This window comes from Emys orbicularis, chromosome 12 (assembly GCF_028017835.1).
Source record: "Emys orbicularis isolate rEmyOrb1 chromosome 12, rEmyOrb1.hap1, whole genome shotgun sequence".
Taxonomy (NCBI): Eukaryota; Metazoa; Chordata; order Testudines; family Emydidae; genus Emys; species Emys orbicularis.
The window spans coordinates 55484411-55505996 of NC_088694.1; the positions used below are offsets into that span (position 1 = coordinate 55484411).

The 21586-nt window shown below is 51.2% G+C and overlaps 2 gene segments (V, D, J or C); both read right to left on the reverse strand.

Annotated features, from left to right (window-relative positions):
• Positions 1-305: 305 nt before the first annotated feature.
• Positions 306-868, reverse strand: LOC135886447 (T cell receptor alpha variable 27-like). The segment is given in 2 exon segments: positions 306-601; positions 817-868. Coding segments are annotated over 2 exon segments (348 nt in total).
• A 10352-nt stretch (positions 869-11220) lies between these two features.
• On the reverse strand, positions 11221-12127 carry LOC135886448 (T cell receptor alpha variable 21-like). The segment is given in 2 exon segments: positions 11221-11564; positions 12070-12127. Coding segments are annotated over 2 exon segments (402 nt in total).
• Between the last annotated feature and the right edge of the window lie 9459 nt (positions 12128-21586).

A 21586-nucleotide genomic window follows, 5' to 3' on the forward strand; every position in this document is an offset into this window, starting at 1 on the left:
GACCCCTGCTGGGTGTAATGGGGGTTAATTAGAAGGGCTGCCCCCCGACCCCCAGTTGTGGTGGTGAAGCAGGCAGAGCACTATTTAAATAGGGCAGGGCGCTCGTTAATGGAGAGAGACGGTCCTGGAGAGAGGTGTGAGGGGAGGCCCCCTGTGGGAAGCGCCCCTCCCCCAGCAGGGCTATAAACGCCTGTCCCCGTCTCCCCATGGGGCTCTGTCCCACCCCGCCCCGCGCGCCCCCAGCGCCCCGCAGCCCCTCCCGGGTCACCCCCAGAGTTATTGGACAGGCTGCGCTGCGCCCTGTGTCACGGTGTCTCCACGGCGCAGAGGTAGCGGGCGGTGTCCCCCAGCTGGCAGCCGCGGATGTGCAGGGAGCTCCGCTTCTGCTCCGGATCGTGATCCGCAGTGAAATTCGGTTCTTGTGTCTCACTCCCCTTGCCGAACAGCATCAGCAGGAAAAGGGGCCGCTCCCCGGGAGCCTGCCGGTACCAGTGTAAACGGGTGATAGCGCTGGAGTAAGTGCAGGTCACGGTGCCATTCTGCCCCTCGGAGACACCCCGCCATTGCGGGCTCTGCTCCACAGAGAGCTGCCCGCTGGCCACTGGGAATAACAGAGACAAGGGGGAACCGAGTCAGACACTGCCCCGAGCCACCTGCCCCCGGGAACCGCGGGACAGGGTGGGAAGAGAGACAGGCTGTGGGGGGAGAGACCGACCGATCTCCCCATTTCACTCCCTTCTTCCCCACCACACAGTCAATGAAATCCAGCCCCAGCTCCCTGCCAGTTACCAGCGGGTCTGTCTCCCCAGCCCTTACCCCACACGTGCATTAGCTGGATCACCCAGGACAGCCCCCGCGGCCTCCCCATCCCTGCGCTCCCTGACAGCCCCGGGCGCGGGGACCCTGCTGGGTTCTCCCCTGGGGCTGGCCCGTGTGTTGGGGTCTCCTCTGCTGGAGGGATCGGACACGTTCTTCTCCCCACCCCCCGTGTGCCCAGCCAATGAGGGACCAGCCCCTTCTCTCCCATCTCAGCCGTGTGCCACTGTCTAGAACTCCTTTCCGTAGTGCCCTTCACCCTGTGAAAGCTGCCCCCGTGTGGCCAAGTGTATAAGCGAGTGCAGAAATATTCAGTTCTTTTCAAAGGGGAGTCAGGTGCCCAACTCCCATTGACCCGAGTGTCCAAATCTCCTAGGCAGCCTCCATGAAGAAATGACTCCTCTCAATTATCAATCTAAAGATGTAGGGAGAGATTTCTCCAAAGTACCTAGGGGATTCAGGAGCACAAGTTCCATTAATACTGTCCAATTGATTTTTATTCTTAGAAGTCTACAAGAGTCCTTTAGTCTGGCCTCCTGTATAGCTATATCACAAGCCATTACATTTCATCCAGCTGCCCATGTATTGAGCCCAAAACTTGTGTTTGCCTAAAGTATCTTCAAAGGATCACAGAAATGTGGGGCTGGAATTCATCTAGTCCCTCCCCCTGTGCTGAGGCAGGACCAACCTAGATCATCCCTGACTGGTATCTGTCCACCTGGTCCTATAAACCTCCATTGATGGGGATTCCCCAACTTCCCTGGGAAGCTTAGTCCAGCCCTTAACTACCCTGAGAGTTCGAGAGTTTTCCCGACTATCTAATCTCAATCTCCCTGCCTGCAGATTTAGCCCATTGCTTCTTGTCCTACCATCAGTGGACATGGACAACAATGATCACCGTCCTCTTTGTAACAGCCCCACATATTTGAAGACTGTTATCAAGTCCGTTTCCCCCCCCCCTCCCGCCCCCAAGTCTTCTTGTCTTAAGACGAACCAGACCCAGTTTATTCGTTTTTCCTCATAGGTCGGGTTTTCTAAATCTTATCAGTTTTGTTGCTCTTCTCTGGACTCTCTCCAATTCGTCCTCAGCTTTCTAACAGTGCAGCACCCGGAACTGGACATAGTACTCCAGCGGAGGCATCACCAGTGCTGAGTACAGCAGGAATCACTTTCCAGCTCTTCCATACAACACTCTGTTAATGCACCCCAGAACTGTATTAGCCTTTTTCATAACTGCATCACATTATTGGCTGATATTCAACTTGTGATCCCCAATAAGCCCCAGATCTTTTTCAGCACTACAGCCACCTAGGTAGATATTCCCCATTTTGTAGCTGTGCATTCAATTATTTTCCTTCCTAAATGAAATATTTTGCACTTCCTTTATTGACTTTCAGCTTGTTGATTTCAGACCAATCTCTAATTTGTCACAGTCATTTTGAATTTTAAGCCTGTCCTCCAAAGCGCTTACAAACTCTTTCAGCTTGGCATCATCTGCAAATTTTATAAGCACATGCTCCACTCCGTTATCCACGTCATTAATAAAATATTGAATATGACTGGACCCAGGACTGACCCCCATGGGACCCCACTAGATACGCCCTCCCAGTCTGACAGAAAACCGTTGATGACTACTCTTTGAATATAGTCTTTCAACCAGTTTTGCACCCACTTTATAGTAGTTTCATGTAGATGAGGTTTCCCTAGTTTGCTTATAAGAAAAACATGTGGGATTGTCTCAAAGACCTGACTAAAATCCAGATTATACCATGTCTACATCTTCTCTCAATCCATTAGGCCAGTTGTTCTCAACCCTGGTCTGTGGCTTGTAAGTCCCTGGTGGGCTGCGAGACACTTTACCTGAGCGTCCACAGGTTTGGCCGCTCACAGCTTTCACTGGCCGCGGTTCGCTGTTCCTGGCTAATGGGAGCTGCTGGAAGCAGTGCAGGCCAGGCCACCACTTCCCACAGCTCCCATTCACCGGGAACGGTGAACCATGGCCACTGGGAGTTGCAAGCGGCCGTGCCTGCGGATGGTCAGGTAAACAAAGCGTCTCACGGCCCACCAGGGGCTTACCCTGAACAAGCCACAGACCAAGTTTGAGAACCCCTGCATTAGGCTACTAACCCTTTCAAAGAAAGGCAGCCAAGCTTGGGTTGAAGGCATCAAGAGATAGAGAATTTGCCACTTCCCTTGGTAGTTTGTGCCAGTGGTTAATCATCCTCAATGTTTTTGGGGGGTTTTATGCTTAATTTGCATTTGGCTGGCTTCAGCTTCCAGACATATTGGTTCCTGTTGTGCCTTTCTCCACTAGATTAAACAGCCCATTTATAACCAGGATTGTTCTACCCAGGAAGGTTCTTATACTCCATAAACAAATCATCGCTTGATCTTTTTGATTAAACTGATTGAGTCTTTAAGTCTCACACTGTTTGGCATTTTCTCCAGCTTTTGAATAATTTTTGTGGCTCTTGTGGCACCTTCTCAAATTTTTCAACATCCTTTTAAAATGTGGATATCAGAAGTGGCCACTGTATTCCAGCATTGGTGTCAGCAATGCCGTATACAGAGGTAAAATCGCCTCTACTTCTACTCACTACTCCCCTGTTCATACATCCAAGGACCACATGAGCCCTCTTGTGCCACAGCTTTGCACTGGAAGCTCAGGTTCAGTTCCTTGCTATTCCACATCACAAATTCTTCATGGGACTTCAGGAAGTTTCTACATCTTCTCCTGTTTCGGGTCACACACAGCTCTGCTTGGAGGAGGTTGTGTTCGTTTGCTTTTATTTCAGGGGAAAGTAGGGGTGGCTACGACTGTGAATGTCTTTCTCCTTATCACAGGAGAGTTTAGTGAAATGGGGAGCTTTTTCCCGCATTCCCTAATAAATATACTTTTGAGGACCATTATGATCATCTGGTCTGATCCCCTGCATAGCATAGCACAGGCATCTAGTACGAAGGGCAACATCCAGGTGAGGCTGTAGAGAAGCAGCTGCTAAGTTTGCAAGCCCCCTTGTTAATAAATGTGGCTAGAGCCCAGCTGCAGAGCTTTTGCATCGCCTGGGAACCGCCCTGTGTCACTGTGTCTCCACTGCACAGAAGGAGCAGGAGCTGGAGCGTGGAGTTGCTGATATGCAGGTAGCTCAGCTTCTTGTCTGGAAAGAGCTGTGCTGTGAAATTCCCGCCCTGTGCGGTGTTCTCATCCTGATACAGCATCAGGAGGAAGGCAGGGCTCTGCCCTGGGGGCTGTCTGAACCAATGCAAACTGGACAGGACCAGAGCCTGGTATCGGCAGGAGATCCTGCTGCTCTGCCCTTCCAAAGTGACCACCGACGTGTCCTGATGCACCTCCACCTGGCAGCTCCTCCCTGGGTACAAAAGAGAAAATAAATCCAAGATGTTACAGAAACCAAGGATCATCTCATGTTACTGATTACGAACCACCTCCGAGCTGGTGTCAATCGGCCATAGCTCCATTGATAGGTCAATGGGCCAGGTCCCCAGCTGGTGGAAATCAGACATAGCTCCAATGGAAACTTGCACCGTTACTTAGAGCTGATGATTTTTCCTTATCATGAATAATAGGGGACAACCCCAGAGATAGAATAGAATCATAGGACTGGAGGAACAGTGAGAGGTCATCTAGTCCAGTCCCCTGCACTCATAGCAGGACCAAGCACCATCTAGACCATCCCTGACAGGTGTTTGTCTAACCTGCTCTTAAAAATCTTCAATGATGGAGATTCCACAACCTCCATAGGCAATTTATTCCAGTGGTTAAAATAAATGCTATTACACTCAGCATCTGGTTTCCCTAGTGCCACCCGCGCTCACAGCATACGTCACTACCAGCAGGGAGAACAGCTATGCACTGTGGCTCCGCAGAAAAACTGGGCAGCGAGGTTCCGAAGATCAATTCCCCACCACCACCACCACCCCACCCCGGAATTTCAAGGCTTCAGACCAAGATCTGCAAAACTTTACTTCCTGATCTTCCTGAGATCAGAGGAAAGCCCAGGGTGCAATCTATCCACTGCTTCTGCACTTAGGGTAACATTTTCAAAAGTACCTACGTCATTTAGGATCCTAAATCCCATTGACTATCAGAGGCTCAGGTTGCTAAGGGACAGGTTTTAAAGGTATTTAAGCCCCTAAAGAAGCAGATCAGCATTTGCGGGATTTTCAAAAGCATGTAGGAACTTTATTAACAGGACTTAGTCACCTAACCACTTTTGAAAATCCCACTAGGCACCTATCTCCATCTTTAGGCAACTAAATACTTTTACAAACATGCCCCTAAGCCCTTTCTGAAAAGCCCTTTCTAACCCACTTAGGCACTTTTGGAAATTGTACTCTTTGATCCGTCTGCTGGGATTTTCAAAGGACCCCAAGGAGTTAGGTGCACAACTCTTAGGCACCTTTGACAATACCAGCCTACAGTTTTTGCACAGGCTGGGGTGCCCTTTGTGCCACTGTGCCTCCACTGCACAGAAGTAGGTGGCTGCGTCTAGGGCCGGTGCTACCATTAAGGCAAACTAGGCGGTTGCCTAGGGCGGCAAGATTTGGGGGCGCCAAAAAGTGGTGCCCCCAATTTTTTTTTACAGCATTCTCTGCTACGCCCCCTCCCTGAGCGCGCAGTCGCCGCTCCACTTCTCCCGCCTCCCAGGCTTGCCGCGCCAATCAGCTGTTTGGCGCCGCAAGCCTGGGAGGGGAGGAGAATTAGAGCGGGGGCAGCGTGCTCGGGGAGGAGGCGGAGCAGAGGTGAGCTGGGGTGGGGAGCTGCCGCACGGCTCCCCGGGGAGCTGCCCAAGGGGGCGCCTCAGGGCAGGGCGGGGGAGCTGATGCGGGGGGGGGGGGGCGCCTCAGGGCGGAGGGGGGGCGGGGAGCTGCCGCAGGGCTGGGTGGGGGCACAAGGTGGAAGTTTCACCTAGGGCATGAAACTTCCTTGCACCAGCCCTGGCTGCGTCTTGCAGCTGCACCTCGGTGATGTTCAGGTAGCTGTGCTTCTCTGTGGTATGGAGCTCAGCTCTGAGATTCAATCCCCACGTGGGACGCTTGTCCTTGTACAAAACCCCAAGGAGGGCAGGGCTTTCCCCTGGGGCCTGGCGGTATCACTGCACATTTCTCACCATGCCGGAGTAACTGCAGGTCAGGCTGGAGTCCTGTCCTTCAGAGCCGCTCAGGGACAGCGGGCTCTGCGCCACATTAACCTGGCAATTTACACCTAGTGGGAAAGGGAATTTATATTTATAAACAGAATGATCAATGAATCAGGTCCCTCCATCATCCCTGAATCCCAGGAGAACAGAAGAACGCATCATTTTCACATTATTCTGGCATTCATCGCCTCCCCTGGGTTAAGATTTACAAAAGTGACTCGTGATTCTTGGGTGCCCAATGTGAGATACCACAAAGAGTCTGATTATCAGAGGCTGTGTCCCCAGCCAGCCAGAAAAGAGCGACAGGAATGATTTGAGGTGACTTTAAGACTGTGATGCCAAGAATGACGTGCGCATGGGATTTCAGTGTGATCTGTAGTCTAGGCTAATTAGCCTGTAAGGTCTCTGGGAAAGGGGATCTCCTGTCCCGTGTTTGGGCAGCGCCTTGCTCAGTGGGGTCCTGGTTCATGACTCGGGCTCCTGGGCACTGGGGTAATACAAATACTAGTGACTTCTGATTTCAGCTTGGGAACATCAGTTATTGGGCAATGCTCTAGCGTGTGACTGCAAGAATGATTTAAGCCATTCTTGTAATAATTCTTAAAAGGTAACTTTATCCCAGTCTCTCTGCATCTAGGTGGGAAGGAGATTTCTGAGTAACTGGCTCTTTAATATAGCAGACAAAGGCATGACAAGAGCCGATGGAGGGGGCTGAAGCTAGAGAAATTCAGCTAGAAATAAGGTGCCGCCTCTGTAATGGTGATTAGCCATTGGAGCAACTTACGTAAGGAAGTGGGTGGATTCTCCAGCTTGGAGTCTTTAAATCAAGACTGGATGTCTTTCTCCATCTCGACACAGAGCATGGGCCCAATCCAGGAATCACTGGGGAAGTTGCCTGGGGCGCAGGGCGTCAGACTAAATGATCACAATGTTCCCTTCTGCCTTAAAATCTATGAAACCGAGGCACCCAGACTCACTCGTCACGCCTGAGAATCTTGGCTCCCGTTATTATCAAGGGGTTTAAACAGCCGCGGGACTTACAGTAAAGACAAATGACCAGGATCACTAGTAGGGCCCCAGGACACTCTTCCTTGCGCTGCCCCTCATTTCTGTGACGCGTGACCTAGAAGGTGTGACGAAGTGGGGGGTTTTCTTGTTTTCTGTGGCGTTTCAATGGTTTGCATGTGGAGGGAGTGGGACTCAGTTTCCCTGGGTATTACTGGTTTAACAAGGTGAGGGGAGAGGGAGTGTGTTTTGCAGAGGACCGGAGAGAGGACTTGAGGACCCAGCCGATGGCCGGGAGGATGGATACCCCAGCGACCGGTGACCTGGTGACCAGGTGACCCGGAGGCCCAGCTGAGGAGACACAGCCGGTTCTGGCCAGTGGGCAGACAATAGGCTGCAGAGTGAGGACCCAGTGACCTAACCAGCCGGTTCCAGCCAGAGGACAGAAGCGAGGAGAGGAGGCCCCAGTTTACGACCCTGTTTACCTGGAGAGAAGACAATGGACAGAGGCGGGGCCTGGGGCCGGGGATCTCAGATGCCCAGCTGGGAGCAGGGGGGCTCTGGGCTGGAGAGGGGGAGCAGGCAGAGCCCACCTGGATGCAGAGAGACTGGGGTGTGCTGGGCTGAGGGAGGCCAGGCCTGAGGCCCTGAGAGTTTCCTGTGCTGTGTTCAACTCTCAATAAACCTCCTGTTTTATGCTGGCTGAGAGTCACTCCGGTCTAGAGAACAGGGGGCATCAACCCCTTTGGGGGTGGAGGCCCGGGGGGGTCCAGAGCGAGTGGACTCCCTGAGGGGGCCCACGGCGAGAAACAGGTGTGCTAGGCCTCCGAGAGGTGCGGCTCCAGGAGGTGGAGGGGCCTGACCCCGAGAGAGAGTGGACCCCCGAGAAGGGCTGTCTCACTGAAAGGGGCACCCCCCACGGACCGCACGGGGCCAAGAGTGGGCACGATCTGTGAGTCCGTGACAGAAGGGTTCCTGGCTCCTCATGTATTTATCACCTGCAGGCTTCTCCGTCCTCTCCTGGAGCTTTCTTAATCTACTTGCATTTCTCCTGCTTGAGAGGCAAGACACCTCCGTTCGCGCCCTATCAGCAGCAAGGCCCTTCCCTCCCAGACAAAATACAGACTCACTGCAGAGACCTATGCAATTACCTTCATCTCCAATACACTCCTTTCAAGGCACAACACTGCCCCCCAGCAGTTACAGTTTTTGTACAGGAGGGTGGCCACTTTGTTTCACTGTGTCTCCACAGCGCAGAAATAGCCGGCTGAGTCGGTGAGCTGTGAACTGTCGATGTGTAGATGGCTCCGTCTCTCCCTTTTCAAGAGCTCAGCTATGAAATTTGGCCCCTGGGTAACATTCCCATCCTGATACAGGCTCAGCAGCAAGGCAGGACTTTCCCCAGGAAACTGTCTGTACCAATGTACGTAGGACACTGTTCCTGAGTAGCTGCAGGTCAGAATGGAGATCTCCCCTTCGGATCTGGTCAGAGATGGAGGACTCTGATCCACTTTAATTTGGCAGCTCACCCCTGTAGACAAAGGCAAATGGAGAAGCAACAGATGAGCTTGTTCGGTTCTCATCAGCCCCTCGTCTTCCCCAGTGGTTGCTCCTTATCACTGTTTCTTCTTCAGCCAAAATAAATTAGAATCTCTTAATATTCTGGGTCTTGGTGTAAACCTGTCTGGCTCCATCAAAGTCAATGCACCTACCCTGATAAGCAGCAGCTGAGTGCCGGCTCCATTCTTGTGATATTCAGCACAGTATCTCCTGGAGAATGGAGAGGCCTCTTAGGTCGTCAGGGACTAGATCTGCTCTGGGGAACTGAGGCACCGAGCAGTCAGGGAGGGGGTTTCCACAGGAGCCAGGAACTCAACGCATATTGCAGTTTCAATGGGATTCGGGCACCTGACTCTGTTGGTCTCCTTCCAAAATCCAAGCCTAAGTCACTTGCCCAAGGTCAGGTCTCTGGTGGAGCCAGGAAATGAGCTCACGTCTAGTGGCTAAAGCACCAGACCTTCCTCATCCCCACATTATTATTATCTCAATACTGGAGTAACTCAGTGTAACTCTGTGACCTGTTCATTGTGCAGGAGGTCAGATTAGATCCTTACCGGCATTAAACTCTATGAATTATTATTATAGCACCTGGAGACCCAGCCGAGATCAGAGCCCCTCGTGCCAGGCGCTGTAGAGACACAGAGTACAAGACAATTCCTGTCCCCCAGAGCTCAACAGACAAAACCTCCACAACCATACAACAGAACTGAACTGAGCTGGGGGAGGGGCGTTGTGCCGGACGCTGCAGAGACCCCCAGGAACTGAGATCCCTGTTACGCCGGGCACTGCATAGACACAGTGGGGAAAAGCCCCCGCCCTGATGAGCTCACAGTCTAAACAGACAAACTCCCCCTAGACTTACAGTAGAACTGAATGGACAGTATCACTGACAAGGCTGTCAGCTGCCTCTCCATTGCTGCTCCGGGTTACCCCTCAGCGCACTGAGGCCAAGGGATGGTGCTTTCCCCGGCCTCCAGGACAGCAATGCAAAATCTGTCTGCAGCCCTCCTTGTTGGAGGGATCAGACACATTAACGAGCCCAGCCAATCAGGGACAAGCCCCCAGTCTCCCTAAAACAGAACCATGCCCTGGAGTAACCCTTTGCCTCTGATGTCTTAGGAGAAAAGCTGCCCTCTGCCGGGCACAGAGACAATAGACAGGTGCAACTGTATTAACCTCAATCTCCTTCCTCTTCGTTAGAAATGCTGCCCCTTCCTGGCCAGAGACGTACACACTGAAGTGAATCCCCCTGTGGTTGTCACTGTTGGTATATTTTGTGTCGGTGTTAAATAGTTCCCTTTTCGCTGGGTTTAACACTCTGACTTGCCTCCCCCTGGACAAAGAGGTGATCCCCAGAGCTGGGCATCATGAGAATGGGCAGTGCCAGCTATGCACAAACACTCTGCCGCTGTCTCAGCCTTGTGTTGTAGAGGCGCAGTCTGTGGCAATCGGAGATCAGTCTCGGCTTAATCCTCAGTGTCTAATGCTCCCCCAAGAAAGGGGGCTATTTTGTGCCACAGGTGATAGTTCTTTCTACTGTATCTCCATTTCTGTTTCTTATGCCTGTCTCTCTCTCTCCCTATGTATCTATAAATCCACCCATCACTTTTCTTTCTTTCTTTCTTTCTTTCTTTCTTTCTTTCTTTCTTTCTTTCTTTCTTTGCATTTGTTTTTATATTTTATCTTTTAGTTTTCTTCCTCCCTCCAAACCTTCAGGCTCCTTAGATCATGGGTTCTCAACCAGGGGTGTGCCTACCCTGGGGGGTACACACATGTCTTCCTAGGGGTACATCAATTCATCTAGCTACCTGCCTAGCTACTTGCCTACATGCTACCTAAAAAGCGCCAGCGAAGTTGGTACAAACTAAAATTTCATCAGACAATGACTTCTTTATACTGCTCTATATACTATACATTGAAATGTAGGTACAATATTTATATTCCAGTTGATTTATTTTACAATTATATGGTAAAAATGAGAAAGTCAATATTTGTTCAGTACTAGCATGACTGGGACACTTCTGTATTTTTAGGTCTGATTTTGTAAACAAGTAGTTTTTAAATCCTCAGTGTCTAATGCTCCCCCAAGAAAGGGGGCTATTTTGTGCCACTGGAGTATCTTATGTATCTCCATTTCTGTTTCTAATGCCTGGCTGTCTGTCTTTCTCCCTATGTATCTATAAATCCACCCATCTCTTTTTTCTTCTTCTTTTTCTTTCTTTTCTCCCTGTTCATTTGTTTTTCTATTTTATCTTTTCATTTCCTTTCTCCCTCCAAACCTTCAGGCTCCTTAGATCAGTGGTTCTCAACCAGGGGCACATCAGTAACAGTGTGGCTGACACATCTGTAGTTTTACGTCTTATTTTTGTAAGCAAGTAGTTTTTAAGTGAGGTGAAACTTGGGGGTACGCCAGACAAATCCAACTCCTGAAAGGGGAACACTAGTCTGGAAAGGTTGAGAGCCACTGTCTTAGGCATCTTTCCCGAGGAGGTATTCCCCAAGTGCATTCCCTCCTCAGCCTCTCTCTGTCTCAGCTCCGGACCTGTGCGATGGGGATCCTCGCACTGCCCTGCCTCACCAGGGTGCTGGGGGCTGACCGTGTCAAGGAAGGCGAAGCACGCTCAGAGATGCACTGTGGAAGAAGTAGGTGGTGTTGTCCCGCCAGCCAGCCTGACAGTTACCCTCCATCTGGGGAGTTTTTGCACAGGCTGCCAGTGCTCCTGTGTCCCCGTGTCGCCACGGCGCAGAAGTAGGTGGCTGCGTCTCCCAGCTGTGATTCTCTGATGTGCAGCGAGCTCAGCTGCTTCCCCTTGTCCAGCTCCACGGTGAGGTTGGGCTCCTTGGTTTGTTTCCCATCAGACACCAGAATCAGCAGGGAGACAGGCTGGCCTCCGGGAAGCTGCCTGAACCACTGCAAATTCCTGAACGTGCTCGTCGTGTAGTGGCAAGAGATGCTGCCGTTCTGCCCTTCCCAAGTGACCGCAGACAGGTTCTGGTGCACCTCGGTCTGGCAGCTCCCCCCTGTGGGCAGAAGGCAAAAGACACACCCCACAGATATCAGGGCACCGCTGCCCCGTTCACACACTGGCCGGATGCGAAGCCCAGGGGAGTTTCTCTTCATTTTCAGGGGCTTTGCATCTGGCCCACGACTGCTATTTTCCTATATTGCTATATTCCTAGATAGCTATAATCTGGGGTTAGGGGTTGGGGTTAGGGGGTTAGCCCTAGATTATTGCTGGCTGCGAGATTCCCAAAGGCACAATAATAAGAGACATCCCCTGCCCCCAAAGAGTTTACAGTTTAAATAGTCAAGCAAAGGGTGGGAGGGGAAACTGAGGCACACAAAAGGGAAGGAACTCCAGCAGGCCAGAGCTGGGAATTGAACCCAGGAGTCCTTATCCCCATCCAGTACAGAGAACGGTGCCTGGCTTGCAAAGCAAAGGGAGAGTCAGGGAATTAGTCCTTGTCTCTTAAATCCACCATCACGTTCAGCGTCTTCTGTCGCGTTTCCTGCCCCCAGACTTACAGTGAATGTTCACCAGCAGTAGCAGCAGGCGTGGGAACAGCTGCCAGGGTCTCCCCATTGTCCCTCAGCGAAGAAGCTGTCTAGCCGGGTGTTCCCCGTTCAGTACAAAAGGTTCAGCCCCCTCACGGTAGAGTTACTTCTCCCTCTGGGGCAAATTTACCAGCTCCGCCTCCTGAACTAGGAGCCTCTTTGGTACCCGCAGCAGCAGCTCCGGGTGGCCTAACACAGCCAGGAAATGAGTCCCAGGGAGTCACTTTGTAGAACTGCTCTGAGCAAGTGGGTGTTGTGAGTGGGCGGAGCCTGGCTTCTAGACACAGATGGGTTGTGGGGAAGAGCGGGGGTCTCTTTCAAATTTGCATCCTTCCTGGGGCTACACCGCTTTACAGCGCCATGTGAATGGCCCCCAGGACTACAGACAGGGCCGGCTTTAGGTTTTTTGCTGCCCCAAGCAAAAAAATTTTTGGCTGCCCCCCGTCCCAGCCCTGGGCTCCTCGCCACACCCCCCCCCCCCCGCTGCCCCAGCCCTGGGCTCTCCCCCCCGCACACACACCCTGCAACCTCAGCTCTGGGCTCCCTCATTCCCCCTCACCATTGCCCCCACACACACACCTCCTGCCACCCGAGCCCTGGGCTCTCTCCCACCCCACACCTGCACCGTCTTTCCGCCACAGCCCTGGGTCACTGGTAACTCGCTCCCAGGGCGGGTCATTCAGCAGGAATTTTAGATGTGCACAGAACACAGACAGGATTGGTTCCCATATGGTTACAGAACTGCAGTAAAGTGGAACAATTTTCAGCTTGTGTGATTGGAGGATATCTGGATGCATGTTATAAGACTGTCCTCCATAAATGAGGAAAAGTTGAGGTGCCTTTATTATTCTTTTGTTCCACTCTTTCTTTCTATGGGGAATTTGCCAATGCAATATCACTGTCTTCCTTTTAAACAAACAAACAAACAAACAAACAAACAAGGCAATGGCTGTTGAAAATAGCAATTCCAGTCCTAATAACCACTGGGAAGCATTTCTTGCTTAATGTTATCCTACTTTTTCTACAGCAAGTTACAGTGGATCAGTATATTTGATTTGGGAGAAATGAAGTAACAGCTGCCCAAACTGAGCTTGAGCACTCCTGAATTTTGAGGTGTTCAAATCTGGAAGGCAGTTGCTGGGGCGGGGGGGGGGGGGGCTGTGGCACCGCGGGGGAGCACGGCAGCATGTATGCAGCAGTGTGTCTGGTGCTGCGTGGAGACAGACACGCTGGTCTGTGTGACACGGTAAGAGGGCTGGGGGGTTGGATGGGGTGGAGGTTTGGGGGGGCAGTCATGGGCAGGGAGAGGGGGGGTTAGATGGGTTAGGGGGTTGGGGGGGCAGTCAGGGGACAGGCAGTGGTTGGATAGGCATGGGAGTCCCGGGGGTTTGTCAGGGGACAGGTAGGGGGTGGGGTCCTAGGGGGGAAGTTGGGGGGGTCTCAGGAGGGGGCAGTTGGGGACAAGGAGAAGGGAGGCTTAGATAGGGGGTGGGGTCCCAAGGGGCAGTTGGGGGCAGGGGTGATCAGGGGACAGGGAGCAGGGGGGGTTGGATGGGTTGGGGTTTCTGTGGGGGGCAGTCGGAGGGAGTGGATGGGGGCAGGGTGGGGCTACCCTCCCTCCCTGTGGAGTGTCCTATTTTTTGAATGTTAAAATATGGAATCCCTACTCACAGCGCAGCTCTCCATTCACAGCAGGCTGCAGCATGAGGTCTCAGCTACCACCCTCCCTCCCCCTCTTTCCTGTTGGTAGTGGCCAAAGGAATGCTGGGAAATCTAGTTCTTTCCCTGCTCCAGGGCTGGCTCTATAGGCAGGGAGCTAACCAAGGAACTACAGCTCCCAGGGCCCCCTGTTGGTTCTCAGCTCCCAGGCTGGATCCCTGCCGCCCCTGCAAATGGGCTGCCCCAAGCACGTGCTTGCTTTGTTGGTGCCTAGAGCCGCCACTGTTGGTGGGGCGGCGTGGGGCGGAGGTGGAGAGAGAAATAGATGTCTAGAAACTCCAGAAAGTCTCTCATTTCTGGAGCGTTCCTGTCGGTGCGGCAGCGCCCTCTGTCGGGCTCTTGTGTGAGCTGCACAGGGATACGGGGGAGCAGAAGTTCTGGTTTCCATAGCGGAGTCGCGGTTTCTAAAGCAGAGGTGGGCAAACTACGGCCCGCGGCTCGTCCTGCCCAGCCTTGAGCTCCCGGCAGGGGAGACTAGCCCCCGGCCCCTCCCCCGCAGTCCCGCCGCCGCGGGGGCAGCGCTCTGGGCCGTGGGGCTGCGAGTTCCCGCAGAGCAGCGCCGCGGCGCGTCTGGCTCCGGCTGGGAGGCGCGGCTGCCAGACATGCTGATCCGAGTGGCATGGTAAGGGGGAGGGAAGGGGGCCGGGAGGTTGGTTAAGGGGCGGAGGGCCCCGGGGGGCAGTCAGGGGACAGGGAGCAGGGGGCAGTTGGATGAGCGGAGGTTCTGGGGGACGGTCAGGGGACGGGGGACGGGGGGTTGGATAAACGTGGAAGTCTGGGGGCCTGTCAGGGGGCGGGGGTGTGGATAGGGGTCAGAGCAGTCAGGAGACTGGGAGCAGGGGGGTTGGCTAGGGGGTGGGGTCCCGTGGCGGTTGGGGGCGGGGGTCCCAGGAGGGGGCGGTTAGGGGACAAGGAGCGGGGGTTGGATGGGTGAGGGGTTCTGAGGGGGCCAGTCAGGGGACGGGAAGTGTGAGGAGTCAGAGGCCAGGCTGTTTGCCGAGGCACAGCCTTCCCTACCCCGTCCTCCATACAATTTTGCAACCCCAATGTGGCCCTCGGGCCAAAAAGTTTGCCCGCCCCTGTTCTAAAGGGAAGGAGAGTGGGGCGGGGGGGGGGGGCGGCTAGTTTATTTTTGTTTGTTATTGCTATTGAAACGCGGGTTATCTTACAGCTTTGAAGCCAGAGATATTTTGCATTTCGCTCCATTAAGGGAAGATGGTTTCCCACTACGACTTCAGCGTCAGCTGAGAATCTGGCCCTTACTGCGTTTGGTAATTTAAATGTAAGAAACAGAGGACCAGGTTGTCCAACCTTTACTCATGTTGGCGAGCAGCTATTCACGCAAGGAGTCTCACTGGTGTGAATGGGAGTAAGTGCTCAGCAGTGTGAACAGGGGTCATACATTCTAGCTCTGAGAGTCCAGTCCTGCTCCCATTGGCGTCAAAGGCACAGGACTGAGGAAAAAACATCTCCCCTGTGGTCTATTCCTATTACACGTTGTTAACTCATTCCACATGGGCCCATTTCCCACTGACATCAATGACAATTCATCAAGTGATTCTTCTCCTTCTCTAATCATTTTGCATTGCAGAAGAGAGCTGCACCTTGCCAGCTCCACTTCCTTACTCCTGCTCCAGCACAGAGACAGGCTTGGAAGGGTTCGAATTTTTATCGGTAAAGTCGATAAACATCAGTTCACCTCACACACAGAAACCAACAACAAAACTGTTTCTACTGATAGCAATTGAAATGTACAAAGTAAGGGAAGCAAAACAAGAAAAATTCTGCTTGAGAATGTATTAGAGTTTGACTTCCGGGTATTTACTTGGTATATTGACATCTGATATTGACAATCTATGTTTTAATGGTTATAAAGCTTTAATTTATTGAATCTCAAAATATACTGTCATTGAATAATTATTGTCTGAGCCCCAGTCATTTCATACAACTGTGAAAAATTTAAATAAATAGAAATAGAAAAAAAAATGCTTAAAAACCACTGATGTTATCGGTCTAAATTATTAAACAAATGATACATATATCTCATATTGTTTTATTTGGCTCTGTGCAAATATGAATTTTCATGGGCAAACTACACCATTGTTTCATATTTTATAGATACGAATGAGGAGAAAAACATGCAGACACTATCCGCTGCCCTGCTGGGTTTGGAAATTGTGCTTGCAAAGAGCATCGTCTTTAATGTGCTCATGACTGCAAGATTAGTCTTTGAGGTACGGGATACTTTGTAGTACAGACCGGGCTCGGGCATTTTTATCACTATGTCTGCTAATAGCGCCTAGGGCAGGTTTTTTTAACATACTAGTAAAAATGTAGCTGGAGCCTAAGCCCTGCGTACACTAGCAGGAAGAGAAGACATAGAAGGAGAAGAATTGTTTCGTGGTTAGGGGCTTGGGCTCCGTTCCCGGCTTTACCATGTTCTGTGTCAGCTTGAGCAAGTCGCACAGGTTCTTTAGAATGTTCTGCCTTTAGTCTCTCTCTGTCTTGGGTGTCCATCTGTAGAATGGGAATAACAGCATTCCCCTACCTCACAGAGGGCTTGGGAGGATTAATACACAAAAGTTCTCAGCCATTACTATTGGAGGCTGTATAAGTACCGTAGGGTGATAGCATGCACACAGTTGCTACCATTAGTCAGGAAATAGTGGTTTGCACTATTGTAGTAGCCGTGTTGGTTTCAGGATATTAGAGAGTCCAGGAGGGTGAGGTAAAATCTTTTGTTGGACCAACTCCCGTTGGTGAAAGAGACAAGCTTTCGAGCTACACAGAGCTCTTCTTCAGGTCTCTTTCTCCAACAGAGGTTGATCCAATAGAAGATATTACCTCACCCACCTTGTCTCTATGAAATAATAGGCCATTTCTCAGAATGGTTGTGTAATCAGAGATCTCCTGTCTCTAGTCTGGAAGTTTATATTGATTAGTATTGCACTAGTGCCTAGTATAGGGCCAGCTGAGATGCGGGATCCATTATTCTGGGCACTGCTCAGACACATGATGAGAGACAGTCCCTGCCTATACCTGACAACTGAAATAAAGAAAACAGACGGAAGAAGGATCAATATCCCCAATTTTCCCAGGGTCCTGGTGGATCCTCCATCACTGAAAAATTTTAAACCAAGATTGGAAGCTTTTCTAAAAGATCTACTCTAGGAGTTATTTTGGGGGATTTCTCTGGCTTGTGTTATACAGGAGGTCAGATTCATAGATTCATAGCATTATCACAATGCTCCCTCCTGGCCTTGGACTCTATGAATCTCTTGTTCTGTAATTGCTTCACATGTGAAACTCCCACAGATGTCACTATAACTTCAGCACCTGTATGATGACTATGTAATTGGGTTGGCCACGTGGAAAAGACCAGATAATTGTGCTGTAATAAAATAAATGAACACAATAATTAATAGCAATGTCATTGTTGTTATTCTAGGTTGCAAGAAGGAGCGAGGAAGGACCTGAGAAATAAAGCAAAATTTCTGTCATCTTTGTTTATATTAATTATATACACTGCTTTTGATACTGACAATTAGTCTGCATTTATTGTTGCTATGAATCGATTTTTAACAAGCTAATTTTGGTAACTGCGCAAAGAATTGTAAAGTTACAATAGTGACTTCAGAGTTAAGACTGGAGGAGAGTTTCTATTTTAAACTTTATTTTGTATTCCCTCAAAACTTTCCCTGCCCCTTGAAAATAAACCCCTATCTTTAGTGCAAACTTACCATGTTTCTTAGGCTAGAATAGGATGTTTGCCAGCTAAATTATACTGATTGTACAAGACTTTTTGAAAGAGTTGACTTTGAAAGATGATTTTTTTTAATGTCATCTGATTTTTTTGCATTCATGTATTTGCCTTGCCTATTTTTAGCAATGTTTTGTGTTTCAGCGCATGTTGCTTACACAATTAAAAAATGTTGCACAACAAGAGTTGTTTCTTTTAACAATATTGAATGATTTTAACCTATAAAAAGAACCTATAAATGGCAGAGAGGCTTCTCTCTCCAGAGGTGCTAGCTCCCATCCAGCTCCGTGTTGTGGGAGAGACTGGTTCGGGTGGGCAGGGAATGGAATATGGGTCTTTCCTCTCTAGGGGGCGTCAGCTCTGATCTAGCGCCAAGGCAGGGAGATTGGCTGGCTCCAGGGGTGGGGAATGAAATACAAGACCTTTCCCGGCTCGGGGTGTTGGTTCTGATTTCGTCCCAGGTCAGAGAGATTGGCTGGGGTGAGTGAATAGGCTACAGGGCCTTTCTCTTTTAGGACATACCAGTCTGGCTGCACACTGCAGGAACTAGATGTGGGGCAAAGGTGGGAGTGAGGGAATGGGATTTGGAGACTATTTCAAAAAATGAATATAAAGAAATGTGTTCGTTTTTCCTTCTACTACATGAATAAAATGATGCTTCTTCTCTCTAAACCAGAGTCCATGAAACTCAGGCCTTGGCTACACTTGCGAGTTGCAGCGCTGTAAAGCCGCCCCCAGCGCTGTAACTCACTCCCCGTCCACACTGGCAAGGCATTTGCAGCGCTGTATCTCCGTGGTTGCAGCGCTGCATGTACTCCACCTCCCTGAGAGGAATAGCGAGTATTGCGCTGCCGCTGCAGCGCTGCGGTGCCAGTGTGGCCACCCAATGCGCTGTGAATGGCCCCCAGAATTATTCGGCAGTATCCCACAATGCCTGTTCTAGCCACTCTGGTCATCAGTTCAAACTCTACTGCCCTGGCCTCAGGTAACCAACCATGTGACCCGCCCTTTACATTCCCTGGGAATTTTAAAAATCCCCTTCCTGTTTGCTCAGCCCGGCGTGGCGTGGAGTGCTCTCAGCGAATCTTTCCAGGTGACCATGCCTCCACGCGCCAAACGAGCCCCAGCATGGAGCAATGGCGAGTTGCTGGACCTCATCAGTGTTTGGGGGGAGGAAGCTGTACAGTCCCAGCTGCGCTCCAGCCGTAGGAATTACGATACCTTCGGGAAGGTATCAAAGGACATGATGGAAAGGGGCCATGACCGGGATGCCCTGCAGTGCAAGATTAAAGTGAAGGAGCTGCGGAGTGCCTACCGCAAAGCCCGCGACGCAAATAGTGCTCGGGTGCTCCCCCCGTGACCTGCAGATTCTACAAAGAGCTGGATGCGATACTTGGGGTTAACCCCACCTCCACTCCGAGCACCACCATGGACACTTCAGAGCTGGGGGGGGGGAGGAGGAAGAGGAGGAGGAGGAGGAGAAGGAGGAAAACGAGAGTGATGGTGGTGGGCTGGATGGAGACACCCCGGAATCCCTGGAGCCATGCAGCCAGGAGCTCTTCTCGAGCCAGGAGGAAGGTAGCCAGTCGCAGCGGCCGGTACTTGGTGGAGGACAAACAGAAGAGCAGGTTCCCGGTAAGCGGGTTTTTTTCGGGAAGGAATTTTTTCGGTGCGGGCTCTTTGGGAGAGGAGGGTTAGGCATGCATGCCTAGATGCAGAATAGTGCATTGATGTGGTTTATCACATCGCGGTAATCGGCCTTGGTAATCTCCTCAAATGTCTCATCCAGAACGTGTGCAATGCACTTGCGCAGGTTTATCGGGAGAGCCACCGTGGTCCTTGTCCCAGCCAGGCTAACGTGTCCGCGCCATTGTGCCACGAGGGGCGGGGGGACCATTGCTGCACACAGGCAAGCTGCATATGGGCCAGGGCGGAAGCCGCATTGCAGTAGAATACCCTCCCTTGCTTCCCAGGTCACCCTCAGCAGCGAGATATCGTCCAGGACGAACTCCTGTGGAAAATGTTGGGACAGTGTTCAGTGTAGGTGCCCCCTGAAGCTGTTGGCTCTCCCCAAGACACAGAAACCCAGAGGACAGTGCAGCCCTGAAACAATCAGTCCCCCTTACTCACCATTTTGAGGCTCCCGTGGGATATGTGTGCTCTGTTTTGGAGGGGAAAATTATGCTATTGTGTAGACCCTGTGTGTTTTCTACTCCTTAAGTGCGGGGGGAATCATTACTCTGTCTGGTATAAACAATGCTGCCTCTGTTAAATGTTGCATTTTGCCTATACAGCTGCATCAACCTTGAGACCTCAGCCGTCCCTTTTATCGCCTGCTCAGAGACTGCAAAGACTCAGGAAGAGACCGCGAAAAAGCAAAGAAGACATGCTGCAAGAAGTGATGCGGCAATCTATTAAAGAGAATGAGAAAGCACAGAACTGGAGGGAGAGAGAAAGCAGGATCCGCCAGGAAAACGCAGCGCACCGGCGGCAAAGCACCGCGCACAGGCAGCAAAGCACTGATAGGGTCATAAGCATCCTGGAGTGCCAAGCAGATGCTATCCAGGAGCTGGTAGCCATGCAGAAAGAGGAGCAGTACCGCAAACGCAAACGCCACCCCCCCCACAGCCCTTGTCCCCAAACTCTTTCCGTTGTGCCCCACTGTCACCTCCAACCCACTTTCCCCAACTTCCGTGTTCTTCACGCCACCCGCTGCCTCCAACACCAGTATCTTCACCACCCAGCCCTGAAAACCACGACCCTTACCCTCTACACTCAAAACCCATCACCATGCAGTATAGCTGTCCTGAAGTGCAGCACTCACTGCACAGCACACCTGACAGGACATACGCGAATCTGTGATTGTACCGTTCCCTACTCCACCCCCTTGTTTCTTTTCAATAAATAATTTGTTTTTCTTTTCAATAAATGGATTTTTTGGCTTTGAAAACATTCTTTATTATTGCATAAAGTAAAAGACTCCTTAGCCCAGGAAATAAACAGGCACTGCAAGTCTGCTTGTCTGCTTAGCAAACACTGATTCCTAAAGATTGGAACTACTGCACTTCACTCCCGTGCAGGGCACCAGATATCACTGCTGGTTTTCAGCCTCAAATTGCTCCCTCAAGGCATCCCTAATCCTTGCTGCCCTGTGCTGGGCCCCTGTAATAGCCCTGCTCTCTGGCTGTGAAAATTCAGCCTCCAGGTGTTGAACCTCAGAGGTCCATGCCTGAGTGAAGCTTTCACCCTTCCCTTCACAAATATTATGGAGGGCACAGCACGCGGATATAACCGCGGCGATGCTGTTTTCGGCCAAGTCCAGTTTCCCATACAGAGATCGCCAGCGGGCCTTTAAACGGCCAAAGGCACACTCCACAATCTTTCAGCACCGGCTCAGCCTGTAGTTGAACCGTTCCTTGCTGCTGTCAAGGCTCCCTGTATAGGGTTTCATGAGCCACGGCATTAACGGGTAAGCGGGATCTCCAAGGATCACAATGGGCATTTCAACTTCCCCTACCGTGATCTTCCCCCCTGGAAAAAAGTCCCGGCCTGCATCTTCCTGAACAGCAAAAGTGTTCCGAAAGATGCGTGCATCGTGCACCTTTCCGGGCCAGCCTGTGTTAATGTCAATGAAATGCCCACGGTGATCCACAAGCGCCTGGAGAACTATAGAGAAATACCCCTTCCGATTAACGTACTCAGATCCTAGGTGGGGTGGTGCCAGAATAGGAATGTGTGCCCCATCTATCGCCCCTCCACAGTTAGGGAACCCCATTTGTGCAAAGCCATCCACTATTTCCTGCACGTTACCCAGAGTCACGGTTCTTCTGAGTAGGATGCGATTAATGGACTTGCAAACTTACATCAACACGATTCCAACGGTTGACTTTCCCACTCCAAACTGGTTTCCGACCGACTGGTAGCTGTCTGGAGTTGCCAGCTTCCAGATTGCAATAGCCACCCGCTTCTCCACTGGCAGGGCAGCTCTCAATCTCGTGTCCTTGCGCC